General features: G+C 32.9%; 5 protein-coding genes across 17 annotated transcripts; 3 read left to right on the top strand and 2 right to left on the bottom strand.

Moving 5' to 3' along the window:
• Positions 1–397: 397 nt before the first annotated feature.
• LOC132696033 (methyltransferase N6AMT1) lies at positions 398–1208 on the bottom strand. The gene has a single exon (XM_060660572.1). The coding sequence runs from the start codon at positions 1206–1208 to the stop codon at positions 585–587; it is 624 nt and encodes a 207-aa protein (XP_060516555.1). The 3' UTR covers positions 398–584.
• LOC132695879 (SNAPIN protein homolog) lies at positions 863–25549 on the bottom strand. Of its 12 annotated transcripts, XR_009617902.1 has the most exons (11): positions 25428–25549; positions 18787–19135; positions 16506–16747; positions 13883–14368; positions 13175–13276; positions 11328–11465; positions 11107–11211; positions 1548–1684; positions 1384–1480; positions 1058–1126; positions 863–991 (listed from the first exon to the last, which is right to left on the bottom strand). XR_009617902.1 is itself a non-coding variant. In XM_060660441.1 (9 exons), exons 2-9 carry the CDS (start codon positions 18978–18980, stop codon positions 1225–1227), a joined length of 1674 nt encoding a protein of 557 aa, XP_060516424.1. In that variant the 5' UTR covers positions 18981–19135; positions 25428–25549. The 12 variants fall into 12 exon arrangements, 11 of the variants coding, with proteins under 11 accessions (XP_060516424.1, XP_060516463.1, XP_060516467.1 ...); XM_060660441.1 differs by lacking the exons at positions 863–991; positions 1058–1126 and having other exon boundaries at positions 1225–1480; positions 1534–1684; XM_060660460.1 differs by lacking the exons at positions 863–991; positions 1058–1126 and having other exon boundaries at positions 1318–1480.
• LOC132695862 (symplekin) lies at positions 1679–5737 on the top strand. Its single transcript, XM_060660409.1, has one exon. It carries the CDS (start codon positions 1975–1977, stop codon positions 5173–5175), a length of 3201 nt encoding a protein of 1066 aa, XP_060516392.1. The 5' UTR covers positions 1679–1974; the 3' UTR covers positions 5176–5737.
• Positions 6198–10013, top strand: LOC132696016 (uncharacterized). 2 transcript variants are annotated; one of them, XM_060660546.1, is made up of 4 exons: positions 6198–6363; positions 7453–7798; positions 7850–8208; positions 9337–10013. In XM_060660546.1, exons 1-4 carry the CDS (start codon positions 6348–6350, stop codon positions 9513–9515), a joined length of 900 nt encoding a protein of 299 aa, XP_060516529.1. In that variant the 5' UTR covers positions 6198–6347; the 3' UTR covers positions 9516–10013. The 2 variants fall into 2 exon arrangements, with proteins under 2 accessions (XP_060516529.1, XP_060516520.1); XM_060660537.1 differs by lacking the exon at positions 6198–6363 and having other exon boundaries at positions 6373–7798.
• Positions 22237–23030, top strand: LOC132708189 (uncharacterized). The gene is made up of 2 exons (XM_060680355.1): positions 22237–22584; positions 22659–23030. Exons 1-2 carry the CDS (start codon positions 22237–22239, stop codon positions 23028–23030), a joined length of 720 nt encoding a protein of 239 aa, XP_060536338.1.
• Positions 25550–25552: the final 3 nt, after the last annotated feature.

Below are 25552 nucleotides of genomic sequence, written 5' to 3' on the forward strand. Positions count from 1 at the left end.
ACACTGATTGACTTTTTTGGTCGAAATATGGTTTTACACCCTGGAATACATTTTTTTTTACTAATTTTTCAATTTTTCCGTTAAGGACATACATAATAGTACATAGGAATCATCTTTACTCTTACTGATTGATGAAGCCATAAACAGAAGTGAATTGCAGTAATTCAGTCAACGAGCAAAATGTTTTCATTTTCTTCTTGAAAACAGTCTTATTCATGATTAGTTGTCAAATACATATGATGCCTACATCAAAAACCAAAAGTACCATAAAAGTTGGGACAGCAGGTTAGACTATTATGCTTTTTAGGGGTCTGCAGATAGGAGAAGCCAGATGGATATAATGGCATGCAAAATTTATTTATGGAAAGTAAAACTACTTAACTTTTTTTATATTTGTATTCAACAAAATTGAGTATATAAAACGTAATGTCACTTAAATAAACAGTAAGCAGACTAGTAATCATAATTAATACAGGCTATGATGAAAATATCAATAAATTCTAACAATTCAAAACAATTTTAATTTGCTTAACATTTATTTAAATTTTAATTTAAAAAACCCTTTAAACAGTGAAACCACAGGATTAAATGATCTTAATAAATTTATAAACAAACAAGTGTTCTCCTGGTATTTTCCTTTGCTTTATAAGCACACTTTTAAAATTTCTCTGTGACAAAATTTCTACAATTTCTTTAGTTTTGTTTTCTTTTAACAATAACAAATAACATACTCCATTTGGCCTCAATAGGTCTGGTAACGTATAAAGAAATTTATCTAAAACTTCACGACCAAGACTGCCTCCTGCCCAGGAACGATTAATTCCATTTCCTACTACCTCACTTGAATCAGTTGGAACATAAGGGGGGTTAAACATGATCATGTCAAACTGAGCTTTAAAACACGTCAGGAGGTTCATATTGACACTATTAATGAAAACATCGTTCATTGATGCAGTTTTCATTGTGGCTAAACATGCTTGGAAATTGATGTCTGTAGAAAAATATGCACATGAGTATTTTAAAATGGTTGCTAAAGCTGTGACTATTAGTCCACTACCTGAACCAACTTCACAAATCATTGTAGGATTTAGATGCTGAATAAAGTTTAGCTCTTCTTCTAACGCATCTAAAAACAAAAAAGTATCTTCAGCAGGATGATAAACCTCTGAGAATTGATGTAAATCATATCTTGGAGTTTCCAAAGTCATAATTGTTGTGAATAATTTATGAATCACAATCTTCAACTGTATTGTTTAAAAGCATTTTCCTTTTCACAACTTCTTTATCGATGGAGAGATGTACTTTATTTAGTCTTTCCTGAGCATTTTGTAATACGTTAGAAAGCACTACAACCCTCTGCTTCGCGTTCAATAATTTCCGTACATAACTATCCAGATCCCGAGAAGTTTGCTGAGCAGAAATTTTTTTCAATTCTTCAGCTAAACTGTCAATGGCCTGTTTCAATTCCAGTTGAGATAATCTAAAATATACATATTACCAAAACATTGCGCGTTATAGCAATGATACGTGAACCTTGTTGCCCTAACCCTTTCAACTAGTTGATCTACTGTTGGTTTAATCAGACCCATAAGCCCCTCAGCAATTGTATCCCTGGTTGGGTTGTCACAGAAGTTTTCGGTATTTTCATCTACAGAAGTGGCTGTACTTTCTGAATCCATCTCCACTGATTCACAGAACACAAGTAAATGTTATTAATTGAACTTTTTTTTTCATTATTTACATAAATTTACAGTTGTGCCCTTTCCTCATAACTTTTATTCCTTCTTTTTTACTGTATTAGGCATGTTAATGACAAACGCTCGCCCAATGCCCACATTAAAGATGTATTTTTCACAGAATATGAATATTTTTATCATGGACAATAGACATTTTATTAACGCTGCTAATTCCTTCTTGCCATGTCTATGCTCGACGATTATTTGTGAATACTAATCTTTTAATAATATAACCAAGATGTCTGAAGAGGAATTGGTAGTTCAATATATAAATAACAGTTTAATATCAACGCAAGTGTCTGAAAAAGTGCAGAATTTTTGCAGAATTAAAGAACTTCTACTTCATCGCACACCAAGTTTGCTTTCCAAATATCTTGTGAATGTTTTGAATTTTGCAACAGAAAAAAATCCTGAAATTAAAAAATCTCTTGTCGGCTTTATAGAAGAACTTTGTAAAGTCCGAGAGTCTTTAATTCCAAATGTTATGGTCACACTTCACATGCTTTTATGTGATGAATCAATAGCTGTACAAAAAAGAGTCATTCAGGCTACAATTACAATATATCGGAGAACATTGGCATGGCTTTGTAAAGCGCCAAGTGTTACTGAAGAAATGGAGAGGGGCTGGAATCAGTTAAATACCATTAAACTAGAAATTGCCAATATGATTGATAGCGACAATGATGGTATAAGGACTAGCTCCGTTAAATTTCTTGAGTGTGTTGTGCTTTTACAAACTTACCCAGATGAGACAGAAAACAAGAAGTCTAATGATTTCTCTTTGGATAATATTCCACTCACTTTAAAAATTGCGAGGCGAAGAAAACTTGAAGAAGAGGCTAGCAATCTTTTTGAATTACTGGTTAAATTTCATGGTTCCCCTCACATCAGCAGCGCCAACCTACTGGCTTGTATAGGAGTATTAACAAATGTAGCAAAAAATCGAGCTGCTTTTATGGGCCGAGTTATAGAGGCCATTGAATCCCTATATAACAATTTACCACCGACTTTGACAACAACGCAAGTAAGCTCAGTTAAAAAGAAGCTAAAAACTGAATTGGCTGCTTTAATAAAACATCCTGCAGCATTTGAATATATATCTCGACTTACCCCTTTATTATTAGATTTGGGTTATTTGCAACAAGATATTAATAAAATGATTCCTAAAGCAGAGGAAAGACGTAAATATCAAAGAAGAACTTTGTCTCTAGAATCATCGATTGAGCAACTAAGCAAAAGACCTAGACTAGAGCAAGTAAGCTCTATGGACTATGATGACACCAATGATAGCAATTTTCCTTCAATGACACCTCAGGAAGTAAATGAAAAGTTTATTATGGAAAACTTAACAATTGAAAAAGCAATTTATCTTATTTTTACCAATGTACCAAAGTTGCCCAACATTATGCCTGCTAGTTTTGTTAAGGATTATGGTAAATATGTGCTTAGTGGAAGAATAGGAAGGGAATATCTTGCTGAAGCTTTAGCTGCCCAATTTCTTGCTGCAAAAGTTGGTCCAGGTGCTGATATAATTGTAGAGGAGAAAATTGAAGAACTTAAAAAGGACAATGAGCCTGCAGAAAAAGTAGTGCCAAAAAAAGAAAAAGTGAAAGTTCCTAAAATAAAATCTTTAAAACTGACAGAGGTAACTAAGCCCTTACCAAAAGATATAAAAGAAAAATTGTTGGTGGGTTCAGTGAAGCGACTTTTACTTATTGATAAAACAAAAAGCAATGGATTGCATCAAAAAATTATAACAACATTGGCATCCAGTTTTACTGCTACAGTGAGAGAAACAATATTAACATATTTATTATCAGATCTGCGTTCAAATATAGACACAGTTTTAGCTTGGCTTTTTGAGGAATATAGTATAATGCAGGGTTTTACAAGAATTCCACCACTGAGGAAAGGGGTAAGACCAGATGAATGTTATAATATTCTATTGTGTACTTTTATTCAATGTGCATCTCATGATGTGTTGACTCTGTCTCGGTTAATTTTGGAGGTTCCCATGGTTACTGAAGAAGCTTTGGAAGAAATAAAGCTTATTTGTAGAGATGAAAGAAGATCTGCTTGGGTACTTGGTCTTTTAAGAGATCTTATTATCAGAAAACCACCTAAGCAGCTGATGTTTCTTAATACTCTTTTATTATATACTACATATGAATCCAATTCCATTCGAGATGCAGCAATTGGGCACATTTTAGACTTACATAAGTATTTTGATTTAAGATTGGTAATAGAAGAATTTGCAAAAATGAATTTGGAATTTCTAAAGCTTCCCAAACCACCTCAAAGTTTGGGAGGAGATAATCAAGGTCGTATAAAAAGTGAATCTTGGAATGAGGATTTTATAAAAGCATCTGTTCTGCCATATGTCTCATTATTACCAGTTAATCCTACTCTAATTCATGAATTGACAAAAGTGTATGTTGACACAAATGCTGAAATTAAACGGGTTATATTAAGATTGATTGAACAGCCAATTAGAAACATGGGGATGGATTGTTCTGAATTAATGAAGCTGGTTGAGGAGTGTCCTAAGGGATCAGAGACATTGGTGACGAGGGTTATTCATATTTTAACAGATCGAGGTACCCCAAGTGCAGAATTGGTCTCAAAGGTAAGAGATCTCTACAACAGTCGAATTTCAGATGTCAGGTTCTTAATTCCCGTGTTAAGTGGTCTTTCCAAAAAAGAAATTATTTCTGCTTTGCCAAAATTGATAAAGCTAAACCCAGTGGTGGTGAGAGAAGTATTTAATAGGTTATTAGGACTTCATGGTGAAACCCCAATCTCGCCTGTAGAATTGCTGGTTTCATTGCATTTAATTGATAATAAATCAGCTGATTTAAAGACAGTGATAAAAGCTATATCTCTGTGTTTGCAAGAAAAGCAAGTCTATACACAAGAAATTTTGGCTGTTGTGCTCCAACAGTTAATGGATCAAATTCCCTTGCCTACATTACTAATGAGAACTGTGATACAGGCATTGGGAAGTTATCCAAGATTGTCAGGTTTTGTGATGAACATTCTACAAAGACTCATCCTAAAACAAGTCTGGAAGCAAAAAATTGTTTGGGAGGGCTTTATTAAATGTTGCCAACGCACAAAACCACAAAGTTTCGCTGTGCTCATGCAGTTGCCTCCTGCACAACTAACAGAAGTGTTAACATCATGTCCTGATTTAGCAACTCCTCTTAGAGATCATTTGTCAACTTTTACAGAGGCTCAGAGGGTGCACATCCCTGCTACTGTCCAAGAAGTTATTTTGGGATTTTATAGTAAACCTTCTGGTCTTACATCTGGAGTTGCCAGCAACGGCAAGGAAGCAGTTCTTTCCCAGTCTGAAACCATATCTCTAGAGACTCATAGTAGTGTACCACCTTCTGCATCTGCATCTGCTGCAGAACCATTACCTCCGGGAATGGAATAGATGCAAATGTCATATTTAGGTGCATAAAGTGAAATAATTAACCACAATATTAAGAGAAAATAAGACATTTTTACCATTTGAAGTTTTTTTATGCTATATATGTGTATTTAGCTGTAAAAAGGTCTATTCTAGATAAGATTGCTGGGAAAAGTTAGAAAACAATTCTATAATTTTAGTTACAGAGAATGTTTCTTTGTTATTGATAAAAATAATTTTGGATGTAAAAATATATGTAATTTTTGATATAAGACTAGAGCTTTTTACTTTCTGTATTATTACAGTTCCTGTGGGTTGATATCAATCCGTATAAATAAAAAGAATTGATATCGAGGGAGTTATTTGGGTGAGAATATGTTATGGAATGATTACTAACTCTAAATTATATATCAAAAATCTTGTCGCGAAACACAAAAGTGAAGTATCCGTAACCTTTCTGATTTTTAGTTTTGTCCTCATACACATACATATTCATTTATAATTCCCAGCTCTAGGTATAGGTAACAAATAGTATATTATGCAACAGGTGCGGTAAACGGCATTTGACTCACGAGTTTATTTGACACGAGCGGAGTGAGTGTTTAATAAACGAGTGAGTTAAAAAGTTTACCGAACGTGTTGCATACTATACTTTTTCTACGACCGTTAGTTTTTGGGTACATTTTCGCAAAACAACACGAATACATTCACTGACATGCACGTCAGAATTGACAAACGTCAAAATTCAAAGCGTGGGAAATATTACCGAAAATATCCGATTGCTCCCAAATCCGTGCGATAAAATCCCGGAAATGTCTGAAGTGGCTCGGATTCGCTAGTGGATTCGGAGTGGCTAGATCGGTGGGTAATTAAGTATTTTACAGACGGGAATAGAAAAAATAATTTGCAATGTGCAATTTACGTACAATGTGTCCTGTATAAGATTCTGCATCCGAGCGGGAAGTTTGACGCATGCGCTCGTCATTTAGAACCTTTTATTTGCTTTTAACGCCAGCTGTCGGTGCATTTGTTTTATTGAGGTAAAATATGCCCAGTTGTGCATTAAATTTTTTCACATTCACACCAGTGTCCACGGCTTGAACTCTCCAATTCTTGTCAAAACTTTAAGGTCTAATCAATCTTTCTTAGTCTCAACAATTTTTATTAAAATTGGTCAATGTCTGACGAATCAGCGAATGCATTGTAGAAAAAGTAGGTATTTACAACAAAAAAAAACTAATTACAATTGTCGGCCAGTAAGTTCAGAAAAGTTAAAAAAAATCAGAAAATCTTGTGCTCAAGGTCTCTAACCAAAATAGAGGACAGTGAATATAATAAGTTTTTAGTTCAGTTGGAACTGTTTAAAAAAGGACAATGTTTAGATCATTTAGCTATTAGATACTGTACTGACACCACTACTGCATTTTCTTTCCAAGCGGCGATCTCCAAACACAACTCGTTTTTCCCTGACCATATAACGGTATCTGGATATATTGTGAGAACATGCTGTGGTAAAAATGCTTCAAACTAAACATAGTCGAACATTCAATTAACGAATTGTCAACAGCCATGTTGGTTGTTGAATATCGCTATGTTATTCATAGAATTAGTACTATGAGTTCGGTGGTCTTATTTGTTGAAATAGAGATATGCAATGGTAGTTTTTATTGAATTTGAATATGTAGCCCGTCTGCTTGTTGAATGGTCATTCTCAATTTGTTTTCATGATAGCCACAAAGGGTCCGGTATTATCAACATAGGCAGGGCCTCTATTTATCTATAGTAGCCATATAATTGTCAATTTTATATATTTTTTTAAGTCACTTTAACATTAATGCCGTGGGTAATCTAAAAAACTGCTGTTTTACGACTTCGATTTCGAAGATTTAAGAACCCTAAATTTAAGGAAGAAGAAAAGTGTTCATAATGAACTTTGCTGACCGAAATAAGAAGAATATAGGCTAGTTATTTTAAAAATTAGATTTAAAATTTACAAAATAATGTTGAGACGAAACCAATGTGAATAGTGTTTCAGAAAATTTTATTTTAATATGTTTTTTTACTTTGGTTTTAAACAGTGTATTTGTGGTTGTTCGTCGAGGATTATAAAAGTTTTTATATTTCCTTGGGCTCAATTGAGAAATAAAACTCAGTTGGCAAGGAAATTATCAAATAACGATAATTTAGATCATTTTACTAACCAATTAATGCAAAACAAAATAAACCAGTGGCAAAAAAGAAAAGCAATTTCACAACCTAGTCTTAAACAGAAAATATTTACAGATAGTAAATTTGATTTAGGTGATCTTCATAGTGATGAGCTTGACAGACTATTTGAAAAGGCTATCAATATAGGAGATCATAGGAATATCATAAAATTATCTACCGAATGTATTAAGTATAATAAGTGCCCATCCCTACCGATATTGATACAAGTGTTGTCCATTTGTTCTGAGAATGGTGATAAGCAAACGATTACTGAAATTGTCGGACTGTGCGAAAAAAATCAACCTGAAATATTAGATGACAATTCTTACTTTCAGCATTACTTAGCGGAAGCAATTTGGATTAAAGGAAATATTATAAAATCTCTGAGGCTGTTTGAGCAAGTGTATAAGGAAAATCAATTTTTAAGGCGCAGAATAAGGTATTTCCTCTGTATGTACATTGCAGCTTATAATATTAATCTCTTTTTTAGGTTAATGTTGCAGTCCTTGATAGCAGATAGCATTTTGAACCATAGCGAAGCAGCATTATTAAATATAAAAATTTTTTGTGAAAAACTTGCAAAAGAGTATAATGATTATCATCCTCTCTCTTGCATTTGGCAATCTTGCATGCTGAGTGAATGGTATACAGATCAATGCTTAGCATTAGACTTATTAATGGAAAATTGTGGTTTGCGTAAAGCTCTATCTAATAGAATTAACTTTGCTGTCAATAGTTTGCTAAATACTCACAGCACTGATATAGTTTACAGGCTAATTGAAATATTGTTAAAATGTGACATGAGGTCTGAGGCTGCTGGAGTTCTCTTGGCAATGTTTGATTATTGGAGTAAGTACAATTTTTAGTGATAATAAATTAGATAAAGTGGAATTCTAAAAAGTAATTCTAAATTTTAATCAGGTCATAGATTACAGGTTGTCGTGTATAATCCAGGATGGTGTAACTACTGAGATAAAATATCTTTTTTTTTTTGTCGGTCTTAATCTGTTAAAACTGGACATTTCTATCTTTTGCCGTTTGAAATTTATCTAAAAAAAAACATTTTTCTTGTAATTTTGCAAACAAAAAATGCATTGCACATCTTGGCAATGCACATCTTTTTTAAGAGGCTCACCATCTCCGGAAATTGCTGCAACAGTTAGGAATTCTTCTTTATTAACTAGTTTTTTTGTGTGTGCCTTCTACATCTCTCTCTACTTTGAATATATTACATTACATTTTACAGTGTTGTCTTTGGGCATTGTCACTTTTGATTCTTACAATAGATTCTAATATTTTTTTGGTGTTGGGGAGTTTTCTACAATATTATTAGTGCCTTATTTTTCACTTATGTGTCCAATACTTAGTGTACGAAAGTTCCTTTAAATTGTTCATTCCAGAAAAGTGTCAAATTTCCGTGCAGTTGCCAAAAATGTTTTTTTTTCTAACATTTTGAGTTCCTGTTTCCCAGAGATTTTAAAATATATAACTTTACTACCGATCATTAATAAGTAACCCAATTGTTTTGGTACATTTTTAGGGAAAAAGTATTTTGTGACTATATCTATACAATGGTTTTTAAGTATATTTTCCAAATAAAATTTTGTCGAAATTTTAAAAATGAAGGAATTCTGTCTTGAATTATGTGGGTTTAATAACACACACTGAAGCGTTTTATTTAAGAAGGATGTATGAAATATTGGAATTTTGTATAAGAAAACTGACAAAATTTATTCTACACTTAAACTATTTGGTTTTCCATTTTTCTGTGTTTTTTTTTATCACGTAGGCCAAAGTATTATTACAAAACAATACATGTAGTGCCATCTATGTGACAATAACTAAAACACTCATACAGATAATGTAGACTTCTTTAACACAAAGCAAATTAACTGCGTTCTGCACTATACATTTAACATTCTGGACATACAAATTAAGTTTTAAATGGATTGAATGTGATTGTAGCTTGTATTTTAGTTAGAAATTGTAACATGACACGTTGCAATGAAATTGTAAAATGGACAATAGAGCAGGATATTGAATTGCCTGCTGCACAACAAGATAAATTTGTAAGACTTCTGTTGGGAGAAAAAATAGAGGTTACTAAGAACAAAAAGAGAACATACGATAAGACGCCTCCTAATTATAGATTCTAAATTAAATTTGTAGACCAGATATAATACAAATTTTGCTGTTACTTTGTGTCTGTGCATCCTATTTCCCAGGTTAAATTTTCTCGCGTTTTTGAATTGTGATTAGTATTTTAATGAAAAATGGTTATCTACGTAAAAATACTCCCGTCTGTAAAATACCTAATTACACACCGATCTAGCGCGCGGTAAGCGTCACTTTACCATGTCAGTTTCCTTTCCCACGAATCCGAGCCACTTCTGACATTTCCGGGATTTTACCGCACGAATTTGGGAGCAATCGGATGTTTTCGGAGATATTTCTCACGCTTTGAATTTTGTCGTTTGTCAATTCTGACGGTCCTGTCAGTGAATGTATTCGTGTTGTTTTACGAAAATGTACCCAAAAACTAACGGTCGTAGAAAAAGTATAGTATGCAACACGTTCGGTAAACTTTTTAACTTACTTGTTTGTTAAACACTCGCTCCGCATAATATACTATTAAATCAAATTTGAATAGAATTTAATACAAACTCATAAAAAACAATCCAATAGATTATCCCGCTTTAAAAAATCAAATCCTTTGAGATTGATTTAATTTGTTTGGCTAATGAGAATTAACACACTGGAATCAAAATATTTAAAAAGTTTTATCAGTGTACCAAATATGTACTAGTATCAATTATATTAATTATTTTAATTATGGAGTACTCCATTCCATTCTTAATTCATGGCTTTTTCTCTAAATTGTGGTGTCCTTTGCGCTTTGATTCTAGCTGGTACATACAGCTAAAAAAAAAAGCTTTAGGTAGATAGGAACCAGTATTAATCTTAATTGTTCATCATTTTGAAATTTTTTGAGTTTCAAATTTAGTTTAAAATGTATGACAACTAAAAAAAATCCTAGTCTCGCCATCTCATATATTTTATTATTGATAGATGACGCAAGCACCCATTAATATTAATTTAGCACCACTTATACATTAAAATTAAAATTAAAAAAGCCACGGTAAATTAATTCAAAGTTAATGGCGCATGCTCACTTCATAATTATTATTTTCAGAAAATACCAAATAGTAAACAATTTTTTTTAGTTGTGTCCGATTTTGGTAAGTTTATAAATTCAAAAAGTTGAGTTTAAAAAATAATAGACAAAACTGACATTCGAAACGCTGAGTAAAAAAAAAGAACTTAATGAAAAGTTAAATGTCGGTTCACTTCTTTTAATTTGGCCCGAAGTGTTTGAAGATCGCTAGCAAAGAAATTAAAATAACAGTTGTTAAATAATCTTAAGGTCGGAGTTAATGGAGGAAAATAGTTGGCGTGATGAAGATTACAGTGGTGTGTATTGTTGCATTCAATTCGCACTATTATTATGTAAATTTTATTGGTTTAATGGAGTTTCACGTTCACCTACTCCAAATTTTAAATTAATGTAAATGTTAGTGCTTGCGTGAATTCACCATCAGACTACTTACACGACAGAAATGCAACAAAATGTGTATAGCAATGCGCTAAAATAATAAAATCCAGCGGGAAATGTTTGTAATATGTTCACATAGATCAGTCTATTGTAAACAGGCACTGAAATAGCTGGGGCTAAAGTTTCACATATACCTAAGAATGACTGAGCTTTTCCTATATCGGCTGTCGGAACAATTTTAGTTGCGATCGATTTCTTTACTGTGGTGTAGACTCTGACCAAAATACTAGTTGCAACTCCTACAAAATTTTGTTCTATCGTTAATTATTGCTAATTGCTAAAGAAGTACCCGAACAAATCTCCATTACTAATACATAGCATCTCAGTTATATTCTATTTGATTTTTATAGCTTACCTGTGTAAAAGGCTGTAATAGTTTTTGCTAGCCCGAATATTAAATTGCAGATAATTTTATCAAGAATTGCTATGAATGTGATTGCAAAATCATTCCATCCTAGAACCTTGGCCAATAGAGGCATAGCGCACAAATGCCCTGAAAAAATGTTATCATAAGTTAAATATTGACGAGGAATCGAAATGTTATTCAATATTTATGTATTAGTTTTGGTGTATTTTCCACTATTCGTGATAAAATCATATGATCATATGACATGAAATAATATCATATGATCTAATGAGTGACTCCACCCTGTCCAATCGATATTTTGTTTGGTTGTACAATATATATAAAAAGTAATTCGTAGCCTTATTTGGTTCAATAGAACGACTCGTTCCGATAAGCTGAGAATCGTTATACCTATACCGGGTTGTAAACTAAATATTTTCATAAACTATTTCATGATCTGGATAAATAAGTGCTCATAGTATATTATGCAACAAGATTGATAAACTGCGGTGCTCAACTATGATCGAGTTCCTGGAACGCAAACAGGGTCGGCTTAGTCCATAATGTGTCATTTGAAGAAGAATTGTCTTATAGAATAATGATAATGATAAAATACAGGTTTCGCACATTTTGAGCACGCCTGTGTATTGCAGATTGAACTACATATATCTATTGCTTGGAAAAATTGGTAAACTATAGCGAAAGACTGTAATAAAGATTTAATTGGAACTACGCTTTAAACAAAAAAAAGGGAAAATAATTAATTTTGCGAAAACTGCTATTATTATACAAAAATACTAGAAAATATATTGAGTCGATAGGTTGCACGCGCTTATGTAAAGGACCAAATCTTCAGAACGGTGCTGCGTCTTGTCCATCATAGAGGTCTAACTTGCCATCCACCTTAATTCACGCTATATACTTATATTAGGACCGTATACTGAGACTAAACGCCATTTCCATGAATTAATGTTGGTTAGTTTTGGTTAGGGTTGCGAAGGATTTGTGTACGTTAAAAAATTTTTCTACTCCCATCTGTAAAATACCTAATTACGCACCGATCTAGCGTGCAGGAAGCGTCACTTTACCACGTCAGTTTCGTTTCCCACGAATCCGAGTCACTTCGGACATTTCCAGGATTTTACCGCACGGGTTTGGCAGCAATCGGATGTTTTCGGAGATATTTCCCACGCTTTGAATTTTGACGTTTGTCAATTCTGACAGTCATGTCAGTGAATGTATTCGTGTTTTGCGAAAATGTTAGCAAGAGGTAATGGTCGTAGAAAAAGTATAGTATGCAACACGTTCGGTAAACTTTTTAACTCATTCGTTTATTAAATACTCGCTCCGCTCGTGTCAAATAAACTCGTGAGTCAAATGCCGTTTACCGCACTTGTTGCATAATATACTATTAACATTTTATTTTCTTTCTAAGTAGCGATTTCCATGAAAACGATGAAAATTTAATGGGATCGGGGCATATGTTTGCAAAATACTACTAAACAAATGCCACGTCCTAACTGAAAACTGTCAAATTGACGAACCGTGAGCGGCCATGATTAATGAATGCTGCAAGGGCTTATTGGTTGAATGCGTAGACTGTAGTATCAACGTAGGCAAGGCCTCTGCATATCTGTCAGCTATGTATGGATGTTGATCTAAGCATATCTCGTAGTTCTATGGGTTATCTTGGTAATAAGAAAAAACAACTTTTTGATCACATAGTGAATGTGGTAGCATAAGCGACATCGTTCTGTTGTTCAAAAAAGTTTTGCAACTTTGTATAGCATGTATCGACAAAAAAAATGTTGGTAGTAACATTAAACACTATCAAATTACTTTGCATCTTTTGTTACCAATTAGAGAGACCAGTGAGTTGGCGGTCAAAAAGTAGCTAAATTCCAGTGGCGTCCATTCAAACATGTTTTGAGTATAAAGAAACAGCAAGCTTGACTCTCCTGGAAACAAAATTATAATTAGAGAAGAATAAAAATGGCAGCGTTTAGCAAGGTTTACATTTACATTTATAGGAATTATTTTATGAACAATCTGAAATTTATAATTTTCGCAGATATGATGTCCGTCAGGTTTGTTAAACACATGCAAATAAAATTATCTGTTATTTAAGTGGAGTAGTTGTAAAAATCTTATTGTGTTATTTAATAATAAAAATAATAAAAGTTGATTAGAATTTGGTGTTTATATGCAATATACATGTTCATATCTATCACATTTGAAAAAGTTTCGTAGAACTTTTGATAGGACTCTCAGGGGGCGAGGCTTTTTCGAGGTAAAAACACCGATAACTTCACTCCCTTTCCGAATAACTTTTAATTTAGACAAATTGGATTAATTGCTTACATGATTATTCAAAAAAACACAACTACTCTAAAAAAAATAAATTTTTTAATAAATAAAAAAAAATAATAATAAAATTTAATAATACACACAATGATATTTTTGTTAACAAGAACCACCAACATTTTGTAAAGATTATTTTCATCCCAATGTAATTTTTTGTTTAGTTCCGAAAACATACAAAGCCCTCAGTATAATATACTTACCCTCATAAGCACACCTGTAGACAAATACTGTCAAAATAAATAAACCAATTAAGATTCGGTCGTTTCCTGGATTTTTCTTGAATGGAAACTTAAATGTGTCTAATGCGTGTTCCGGATTAAATACGTCAATTAATATACTCTTCTCTGTATCTTGAGATGCGCAGGACTTCTCTCTAATCCAGAAAGCACAGTACATGAGTGCGGCGGTATTTAATAATGCCGCGGTGATTAATACGCTTAGGTACCCGGACTTTACAAAAATGAAGCCACTAAGTGGCTGCACCAATAGCACCGTTACACTAATGACAATTTGCACTATTCCCAACCGCAACGTTCGCGCTTCATTTGAAGTTACATCGGCAATGTGACTCGTACTGGCCATTACCAACATTACTTGCCCCCCAAAGAACGAAGGGACTACTTTTTGAAGGACACCTTGGGCCTGTAGTGGTAACTGTCTCATAAAAATTACACAAATTATACATCCTGAAATTAAGAAAGAGACACGATGTAACTAATACACAGTCAATTGTTGAGAAAAATAAGATAAATAAAAAATGCTAATTGCTATAACTCAAAATTCTCGCATTATCTAAAACTTATTAACAAATTTAATTTTTTTGCACTCTCATCAACCATTTTAACGTCAAGAACAATGTAGAGGTTTGTCTACTGTCAAACTCAATTATTATTATAATTATTATTATTATTATTGAATAATAGTTGGAAAATAGTTCAATATCAACAGTGTCCTTACTTATTACTTATTGTTTTCTTATTTTTTTTAAGCAACAAGATCTTAAGAAAGGAGAAGTTGGAGTAAAGCACACATTTGTGTTGGTGTTTACTTCTAGTACTAACGAAAAATTTTCAAAACTTCGATTAATAGTATATTATTCAACAAGTGCGGTAAACCGCCGCGGCAAATAAGTTTTTCTACTTCCGTGTGTAAAGTACCTAATTACACACCGATCTAGCGTACCGCAAGTGTCACTTTACCATGTCAGTTTCGTTTCCCACGAATCCGAGTCACCTCGGACATTTCCGGGATTTTACCGCATGGATGTTGGAGCAATCGGATGTTTTCGGAGATATTTCCCACGCTTTGAATTTTGACGTTTGTCTATTCTGACGGTCATGTCAGTGAATGTATTGGTGTTGTTTGGCGAAACTGTACTCCAAAAACTAACGGTCGTAGAAAAAGTATAGTATGCAACACGTTCTTATTAACTTATTAACTCACTCGTTTATTAAAAACTCGCTCCGTGGCGCTCCGCTCGTGTCAAATAAACTCGTAAGTCAAATGCCGTTTACCGCACTTGTTGTATAATATACTATTACCGAACGTGTTGCATACTATACTAACCAAAATTATTTTTTTGATACTTGGAAAATGATATAATCCGATTTTAAATAGCGACTCGGAAAATTTAAAAAAATTGCCTTATCTTTCTTAATGTGAAAGATATTCTCATTTCGTAAACACTTTATCGTGACACCTTTTTCATAGAAATAAAGAAGCGCTTTTAAAATTTGAATCAGAAAACTAGAATATAGACCTGAAATTTTTTTGCATTCATTTTAGATACTTCCTATGATAGTTTAATTTGATTTTCGCCATTATTTAAATCGAAAAAAGACTATCTTTTAAATTTTTGATAATACGGCTTCTTATTATTTGATGTTTTCTGATAAACAAATCATTATTTTTTATCCATTATATTATTATATTATCAGAAAATTTCGTTTTCTAGTTTAAGTAGCTTTACTGTTAACACGCAGGAACTATTTCTCTATTTTTAACCATAAATTACACCTTAGAGTCTCAATTTATGTATTCCAATTAACGGCCATAAATTTAAAACATTTAAACAATTATTTTAATATAAGGATATCAGAAAAATAAGATAATAAAAAAATATAATCGGGACGTATTACTAAAAATCTTTAAGATAATTTTATAGAAAGCAACTAAAACGGATATCCATTATGTAAAAATATATTAATACTGTATTTTAAGATTATAATATAAATAAAAAAAATAAACAAAACTTTTTATTTCTGTAAAAAAAGCGACAATATGTCATATACTGCCGTCACTCTTAGCCAAGTTAAAAATAAAGGATTTTTTGTTCTATTCTATTCTCAATCCTCAAAACAGTTCACTAATACTTTTGTAGACGAAATCTTTTCATCTTCAATAAGAAAGGCTGTTCCTATTTTATACTGGGAGTGTTATCTAGAAACTTTTTGCATATAAAAGCAACTTTTCACTGAAGTAGGTAAGTTGTTACTGTTTTAATCGAAAAAAGGTGAATTAAAAAGTCTATCGCCTGAAATTTTAAAGTTAATATGAAAACTATGAAAAAAAATTTTGAGGACGTCCATTCAACATGAGCATACGCGAGATCCAAAACCAATGCGACTGGAATGACTGTATCTCTGTAAATGTTCAGAGAAAACGAATTAAGTGTGTGGAAACGGCTGTTTACAAAGAAAATGACTCAAAGTGCCTGCGGTGCATAAATTTTCGCAGTAGTAGCGTCACTATAAGAGCAGTTTGCCTAGATGAAATAAAAATATATTTAAAGTAATTTTAATTTCTCAATTTAAGTTTGTCAACCTGCATTTCCAAATATTTCTCCTATGATCGGCATGAGCAAAAACGGTTTCCTCAATTTATGTCGATCACTGAATGACCCTAAAAATAAAACTAGCACCAGGGGCATGAAGCTTCCTATCGGTTGTTGCCAAGAATGCATAACACTGATCACGGTTTGCACTCTTGCGTTTTCTTCTTCGTAGTCGCCTCTGTTTCCACTTAGTATGGCATTGCATATCGTGTCGTTATATTCTAGATTTACCCTACAAAGGGATAAATATGAAGAGTCTCTGGAACCTAATCTGAGAAGCGAAGAGCACATTTTATTTTCAAATCGCCAGTATAATAAAGGTTTCATTTTACAACGATTATGGGGACTGCACATTTGGATAATAAATTAAAATATGAAACCAAAATAAGGCTTCTATACACAGTATACACGGTGGCCCACAAAAGCGTACCGAATAAAACGTACATTTTTTTTAAATGGAAACATTTTTAATTTGTTTGAATTCTTTTAAAATTCTTCCAGAACTGAGTGAATAAATTCATAAAATATATGGCGGCGTCAGTAAATTTAAAAAAAAGTATTGGTGTTCCTAAAGCTGGATTAATTGATGAGAAAACACACGTATCATCCCTTCCCCTACAACAAGAACTTCTAGATCGCGATTTTGAACAAAGGGTAAACTTCTGCAAATGAAGCAATAGCGACGGATCCAAATTTTTTGTCTAACATTATTTATGATTCAACAGTTAATCCATTCTGGGTACGAGAAGTGTAAAATAAAATCCATTGGTCACTTAATGTGTGGCGTGGAATAAAACACTGTAAAGTTATTGGACCAAATTTTTTTCGCGGACAACTTAACGGGCCTAGATGTTTAAACTTTTTGCAGAATAATTTACCTCAGCTCCTTCAAGAAGTTGACAATTGCTGGTGCTTTATATACGGCTCCAACAAAGTTCTTCTCCTATTCATTTTTTAATCTTAACAATAAAACAACAATCAATAACAATATTTTTGTCATAGCCAACTAATGCTATATAGTAATATTCTTAGACAGAAAGATGGGTAAATATTGGAAAAAGTAAAATAAAACGCAGGTTATTAAAAATAGGTATATGGCATACTTTTTGTAGTTATAGATTTTTGTGGGATCTTTCAGAAAAAAAAAATGGTGTGCCATTTAAAAAAAATCGAGATTTTTTAATTTAAAACAACCCAAATATATTCATTTATTTTCAACACCCTGTGGCATCTAATTGAAGTTCCGTTTTTTTAACGCCTTCTTGGAATAACGATAATATCAAATATGAGTGATCTACCTTCCAAAATAAAGACGTGATTTTTTGCAAGTATGAAAACTAGTATTTTTTTTAGAAAAATTAAATTAAAAAAAAATAAAAATATTAGAAACTATTTGGTTTAGCTATGTACATACTATCATTAATAAAAAAGTTGAATTTCAAAATTAATTTAAATTTAGGGTGTTCTATTTAAAAAAATATGTTTTATTAGTTACACTTTTTTGAGCAACCCGTATACTTTAAAATAATTTTAAATTGTGCATCCCAACAATCTTTACATTTTTTTCTCATCACTTTTGAAACCAATGAGATAGTGAATTTTACTTAATTCACCCTGTATTGGGTATTGTTCATAGAATAAAATATTTGGAATTTTTTTGGTTTCACAATCAGATTGTAGAATTCAGCGTCGCAGTTTTGCAAACATCTGAACGCTTTTACAATAAAAAAGAAATATAGTTTCTCTTGTTGCCAAATATTTACTTTTGCGAAATATTCGAATCCATTACCAGCTTAAACTATAATTTCGAGTAATAGATCGCATGTCATGTTTTTTTAAATCATTAATTTTCGTATCTGTGTGTTGGTGCAGGTTAACAAAATTGCTATTTCGGCATATAATAATTACCAACCGGCATCCTCTGTAGTTAGCTTGATTAAACAACTGTGTTTTTTCATTTCATAAATAACAATTTTAATGTTCTGTTTGAGTTGTAGATGAAGCCTTATCGAAAATCATTTAGCTGGCATTCTCCTTCAAAGTCAAGGACTACTAAATAGAATGAAAAACATCTATTATGGTATTTATAAGGTCCGTTGTTACAATTAAAATATCATTTTTACATTAAAGACTTAATCGTTATATTTTAAGTAAACTGTAATTGTAAAGTAAAAAAGAGTCAATTATAAGACATGTCAAATCGATATTGAGTAATGTCTAGAATTTTTAGTTTAGTTTCCAGAAGTTCCAGACTGTATAAATAAAACTTACCTGCAAGACTTTTCGAATTCCAAATTATCCAACGCTGGTTTGGATAACGAGATTGCCATTTGATAACACGCAACGATTGGTTCGACAGTGATGGCCTCTTTCAGATCGGTCATTTTTTCTTTGAAACTTTTTTTCGCAAGTTTGTCGCCATTCGTGTCGCCAATGATTGAGGTCGCGTTCATTTCATGAGACATCCAATTTGATTTTTGTGCGAGGTAAATACGGCTTTACGGCGAGACACGCGGTCTCTATATAACCGGTAAGAAAACGAGTCTAGTATTGTAGGCGATTGAGTTAAGAACCAAGCACGGTGAAGGTCACATGCGGCAAAATTAATTTTACGCCTTGCCTGTAAAAATTAGTAATTTAACTTATAATAGGCATTCGGGTGTTCTATGCACTGATTTCTATTATGTCGATCAGTTACGACGATTTTTTTTACAATTTGGACTTAACTGCGCCATTGAATCGATATTGTAAACCTTTCCCGTTTTTAACAGCACAAATATTTTATACACATCATTACCTAAAATTGATACCTAATGCGTTTGATAATAAAATTATCATAATGTCGATATTTTGTTCGGTCCAATTCAGTTTCAGAAATGTCTATTTTTATAATCTTATTACCAAAGTAAATCTCATCGTTACCCTGCCATCCACTGGGGATAGGGTCGTATTCTGAGATTAAACAGCATTTCGATAGTTGTTTAGTTTTGGTTAGACACACTTAATTTGTTTTTTTAATGAAAATTTAAAGGAATTTGGGCGTATTTTGATAAAAGACTGTTGCAAAAAAGCCACATCGACGCTGAAACCTACCGAATTGACAAAGTGTCAGTAGTCATTTGATATTGATGATGCATGCGCATATGGAATGTCCCTGTGTCTGTATTTATTATCGGAAAAGGCCATATATCTATAGCTTATCTTGGTAACCAGTAAAAACACGGAACAAAGGCAGTGACAAGTTTATCTTTGGACACTACCTTATCTCAGAAACTATAGGGGATGGACCGAAAAGTTACATACAAAAGGTAATTAGGGTATTACAAACCTTTAATTTATTTTAATTTTGTATATATAGGGTGTTTAATTTTTCGTGGGCTTATTTTAAATGGAACACCTTGCAAAATTCTAGACATTTTGAATTTTATATGCGAGAGATGACGCTTGCAAGACGTAAAATATCTGCCAATTTCTTCATTCGGAAGCATTTGTTGTTCCACTTGAGTAAGTTTTGTTGTAGACAAAGGACTTGAATAGCGGTTTGCATAAGCAATTTCGATACATATTAATACAGGGTACGTGAAAAATAAGATTAAAAATGAAATTAAAAAACCTGTCAAAAAACTTTTTTTTTAAAATGGAAACTACCTATTTTTATAATCTTGTCACATTTAGCATTAAAAATTAAGGCAATTTTATATAAGGTTGTATATGCCTAATATTTTTACTTTTTGAAATATTTCCTTTTAAACATTTGACAATCACAAATAATATGCTGTTGCAATATATGTTCAGTTATATTATGGAAATATGTTATTTAAGTATGTATGTATGTAGTAATGATACAGAATAAGACCAAGGATACGCTATAACTTTGGTGAATATTTTATTACTGAACAATCAATAAAAATCGATAGATTACAATGGTTACTATTGTAATAGTTGTTCAATATGTCCTCTCCTTTGATCAATTCAAGTAGTATAAAGGGTTTCTAAATACAAAATGGCTTTTCAAACAGATTCAGTCTCATTTAAATATCCGATACCTTCTCCATCTTCTCTTTAAATTCCTCGGCAGTTGACGGTTTGTGTTTGTAAATTAAAGCTTTAAGTGTACCGCATAGAAAAACATCTAAGGGAGTTAAGTCGGGGCTCCTTGGAGACCAGACGTAACTACCATTCTCCTCAATCCATTCTCTATATGCATTTAAATATGTGCAAATTTATTGACTTCTGTGATAAGGTACGTCATTCTGGTGCCAAATTAAATTTCATCGTTCCCTTTCTGGCACTTCATTTTCAGTAAAGGGACGGATAATAATTAAGTGCGAATTTAAGTTCTCATTAAAAATCCAGTGAATTTTCTCTTATTCTGAACCTCCAAATGGCGCACCATACTTGGACAGAAGTTCTACCTGATCCTGTAACTTCCACATTTTTTATTTATTTAATTTAAATGATACGACGCCTCATTTAATTTTTCGATTCTATTTCAAACATACTTTTCTTCAATTTTATCGATTTATCCTAACGTCAGCCAATTTTATCCTTTATCCTGAAATTTTTTGGGATGTTTCCGGAATGGTATGACAGTATATTTTCGATAAATTAAATAAATAAATTAAACCTGCATCAGAGAAAAATAACCATAAAATTAGCTTTTTTTCGGGACGTATTAGAGATCACAAACTATCATGTTTACGAAAGAAAAAAAGAAAACTAGTAATAAGGTACCTGCGGCAAACAAGGCCCGGCGGCTAATAAGGTCCACCAGCCATAATTCGAAACCTACGCTTCTTTTTTAAAATCTGACAAAGTTACGTTGTTTCTACTAAATTTGCACGTCTGTAAAAAAGTCAGTTGCAGTCTGAACGATGCCCGGTATTGACGCGTGGTTATTAAAATTCTCCTCGAACTGAACGTGAATATTTTCTTTTTTTAAAAAATAATATCTTTCCCTAAGTAGTACCTTGAGTCCTACGTTGTTTGGACTATATTTTCCTGTATAAATGATATTAAAATGGTAAGAGACACTTATGTTTTTCTTTTTTTTTATAGTTAAGAAGAGTTTCGGCTAATAAGGCCACTGATTTTTCGGTAAATAAGGCCCATTATTTATTTTTCCATCAACGATGCCACCGAAATTGAAAAAGTGAGCGCAACAGAACAACAAGCTGCTATTAGCGCGGTAATAGATAATGAATTGTCCCAAAGAGAAGCTGCTCAAAGGTATGGAATACCCAGCAGAACTCTTAGAAACCATCTAAGATCTGGCGTTCTAAATAAAAGAATAGAACGGTCCAGTGTATTAACTGCCAATCAAGAAAAACAATTTTCTGAAAGAATAATTCGTATCTGTGAAATCGGAATGCCGCTAACACCATTGTTAGTATGTCGCTCTGCATACAAATTCTGCATTGAAAATAATATCGGGCACCCATTTGATGCTTCCAAAGCAGTTGCTGGCAAGGATTGGCTTTATGGGTTTTTGAAACGTAATAGTAATTTGTCTAGGCCGTGCCCAAAAATTAAATAAATTTATAGTGGGTGATCGCTTTAATAAATTATCTAACGTTTCTAATGAAATCAATTTGCATCAAAATCTACAGAATGTTTTCAATATGGACGAAAAGGAATGCCGAATAGCTAGTCATTATTGGACAAAAAGGTGCCAGACGTGTTCACTTAGTTGCACCCGAATCCGAAGAAAATGTGACCATAATGCGTTGGGAAATAGTATTCCACCTATTGGCAAAATTTAACGGAAAGCGATTAAAGCCGGAATGGGAAGAAAACCTACCACCAGGTGCCCTAGTTAAAAGGGCCAAGAAGGGTAGCACGACCAATGATCTTTTTATGGATTTTCTAAGGCATCTATATCCTTACAAGGGTCCAAACACTATCTTGCTAGTTTTGAATGGAACTGCTAGTCACCTGGACACTTCCATAACCGAGGTTGTAGACGAGTTGAATATAAGGCTGTTCTGCTTGCCATCTAACATCACGCATGAACTGCAGCCTTTAGATAAAGCGGTTTATAGGGCCTTTGAACATCACTGGGACCAAGAAGTTCTTAGGTTTTGGCAAGCTACATCCAGATTATTGTTTGAACAAATTTCGTTTTGGCAAAATTCTGTGTAAAGTTTGGCCCGGAGAACATCTTAAGTGGATTTCAAACGACAATTCGACGAATTCCTGAATCAGCTTTTGCCCCATCACTAGCAACTGAATGTCCTTTCGCCGAGGAATATGATGGAAACAACGCCAATGCTAATAATGTTAACAACGATACTCAGTCCAATAATTGTAACGATAATATTATTGATATTAATATGCAATCCAGCGATAATTCAGACCACTCTGAAGATGACATTTCACTTAGTATGTTAAAAAATATCCAAGAAAAAGTCTCTAATAAAATCCAAAACGATGAAAGATATGAAACACCTGTCAAGACTGATAATACGATCTCAGATAAGACACAGACACAAGAAGAAAGTGAAGATCTTAATTAGTCTTTTAAGGGACTGTACAAATTCAAAGAAAATATGAGTTTAAAAAGAAAATCCCTAAATTACAAGGCAAAGCTGGTAACCAAAGACTTGTTTTGTTCAAATTCAGACCTACAATACCTAAAAATAATGAAAACAATTCGTCATCGTTAAGAAAGCACACGGAAAATGATGTTCAATAAAACGAGCCTTGGTATTGCTTTGTGTGTGACAAATCAGAACAATTAAATATGCGAAGCTGTGTGTCTTGTGGCACTTGGTGCCACGAAGTATGTATTAGCTTCACAAAAGACGTCAAGGACGCCTATATCCGCGTACGTTGTGATTAGATTGAGTTTTTTTTTTCAAAGAGTTTTATTTGCGTTATTGTTATAACAATGCTTTTATTTTGTTGGATTATTTAGTTCGAAAAAATATGTTTAATGCAAACTTGGCATTTTAGGATTTATATCTGTTTATATAAAAAATAACTAAATGTACATTACCTATTTTAGCCTTGTTTTAGGTGGGTTTTTATAACTGACCCCAATTTTTTTTTGTGGGCTTTATTAACCGAATGTTCGGATAAGAAAGCCTAATGACAGTTTTTTTTTAAGTGTGTATAATGTTTAAGACTGAACGTTTACCTGTAGTCTGCTTCAAATAAGGCCCAGTTAATAAGAAATTGCTTTATTTCGCAAGACAAAAACAAATAACGAAATACAAATATTATCTTAATTCAAACTCTCATAAACGAAACTACAGGTACACATTCAGTTTTAAACATTTTTGAGATTCTGAATTAAGATAATATGTGTATTTCGGTATTTGTTTTTGTCAGTGTTTGCCAAATAAAGCAATTTCTTGTTAACTGGACCTTATTTGCCGCAGGTATGGTCTGTTCATATATATAAGAAAGTGACCAATTGCTTTTGAATGGGATTATCCAAGGGTGGTCATTAACATACAATGCAACAAGATTATTACCTAATTTTATTTTTACCTACCTGTGTTTAATATTATTAGTAATCATTCTTATTTCGTGCGAGTCTAGTGTATCTCAGGAGATGCTCTCGCCCAAATGTAGAAAACACTATTCTATTGAGACCAAGGGAGTTATAAACAATGTTTATTTGACTCTCATTAAACGTGGTGCCAGCAAGCAAGCATCTTTAGAAGAAACGGCTACATTGACGAAAATTCCAACATCAACTGTATGGGAAATTGTGAATTATCAATTTCAGCGAGGAAAAAATGAAGCGATGCTGACATTTTCTCGAGTGTAGATGAATGTGATCAAGATATAATACGGCGTAAAATTTACCTGCTATACGAGGAACAAAGCGTGCCTACATTAGATATCTTAATTAGGAGGCTTGAAAAAGGTGAAACCGGTGTTAAATGTGGCAGAACTACCTTATGGAAGTGTATATTCAACAGGCAAGTTTTAATGGAATCTTTTAGGAATGGCGACTGGAATATCTAGAAAAAAATAGGATTTACAGAGAACAACAAAGATCAATTATTAACTTCGACACTTATGATACCCGGAAAAGGGTTGGGTTGACTCAACTGATTAGTGTAAAACAAACGAGCCATCAAAAAGAGGTAATAGAATAACTATTTTGCATGCTGCCTCTAAAGATGGTTGGATTTCAAATGGACTTTCTCTGTCTGCGAAAAATATTAAACATTCTTCTTTAGATTACCATGAAGACACCACCGCTGATGTATTTGAAAGTTGATTTAAAAACAAACTAGTTCCAAACATTCCTCCTTATAGCGTCATTATAATGGACAATGCAAGTTATCACAGTAGACAGTTGACTAAAACCCCTTCCTCATGTGACACAGAAGCAACAATCCAGAACTACATGTATAATAACTATATTTATTTTCACGAAGATTATACCAAAAAGCAATTAATTGAGGTTCTACAAAGCTTGAACCTACAAAAGGAATACGGAATTATGCAAAAAATCTAGGTCATACAGTTTTAAGGCTTCCACCTTACCACTGTATATTTAATCCCATTGAACATGTTTGGCACCAGCTGAAATCTGCCATTCGTCGTAACAATGTTTTTCCCCGTTTTAACTCCAATGTCCTCAAACTTATAGAAACCGAAGTTTTTAACATCCCTCCACAAAGTTGGGCAAATTCTGTTAAACATATAGAAAAGGCAGGACAATCTTATAGCCATATTGCAAATAATATAGAACAAATAATAATTAGAACAGGCGATGATAGCGATAGTGATACCGATATATTATGTGAATAATTTTAAGTAATTTAAGTAGGTAATAAAAATAATTTGTAATTTTATTTTAGATTTAAACATAAATACGTACATAAATAAATATTGTTTAGAATCTTTTTTAACAAAACCCCAAATAATTAAATTCTAAGCAAAGTACGGACCTGTTCGGACATATTTCATTCTTACAGCTTGCCCGGGTGTTTCCTTAATTCGTATCAGTTAGACTCACGAGTAATGGTAATAGATTAATTTGGTTTGCATTCCCGTAAGCGCTTGCCGTTGCTAG

This window comes from Cylas formicarius, unplaced genomic scaffold (genome assembly GCF_029955315.1).
Source record: "Cylas formicarius isolate icCylForm1 unplaced genomic scaffold, icCylForm1.1 PGA_scaffold_10__41_contigs__length_53128322, whole genome shotgun sequence".
NCBI lineage: Eukaryota > Metazoa > Arthropoda > Insecta > Coleoptera > Brentidae > Cylas > Cylas formicarius.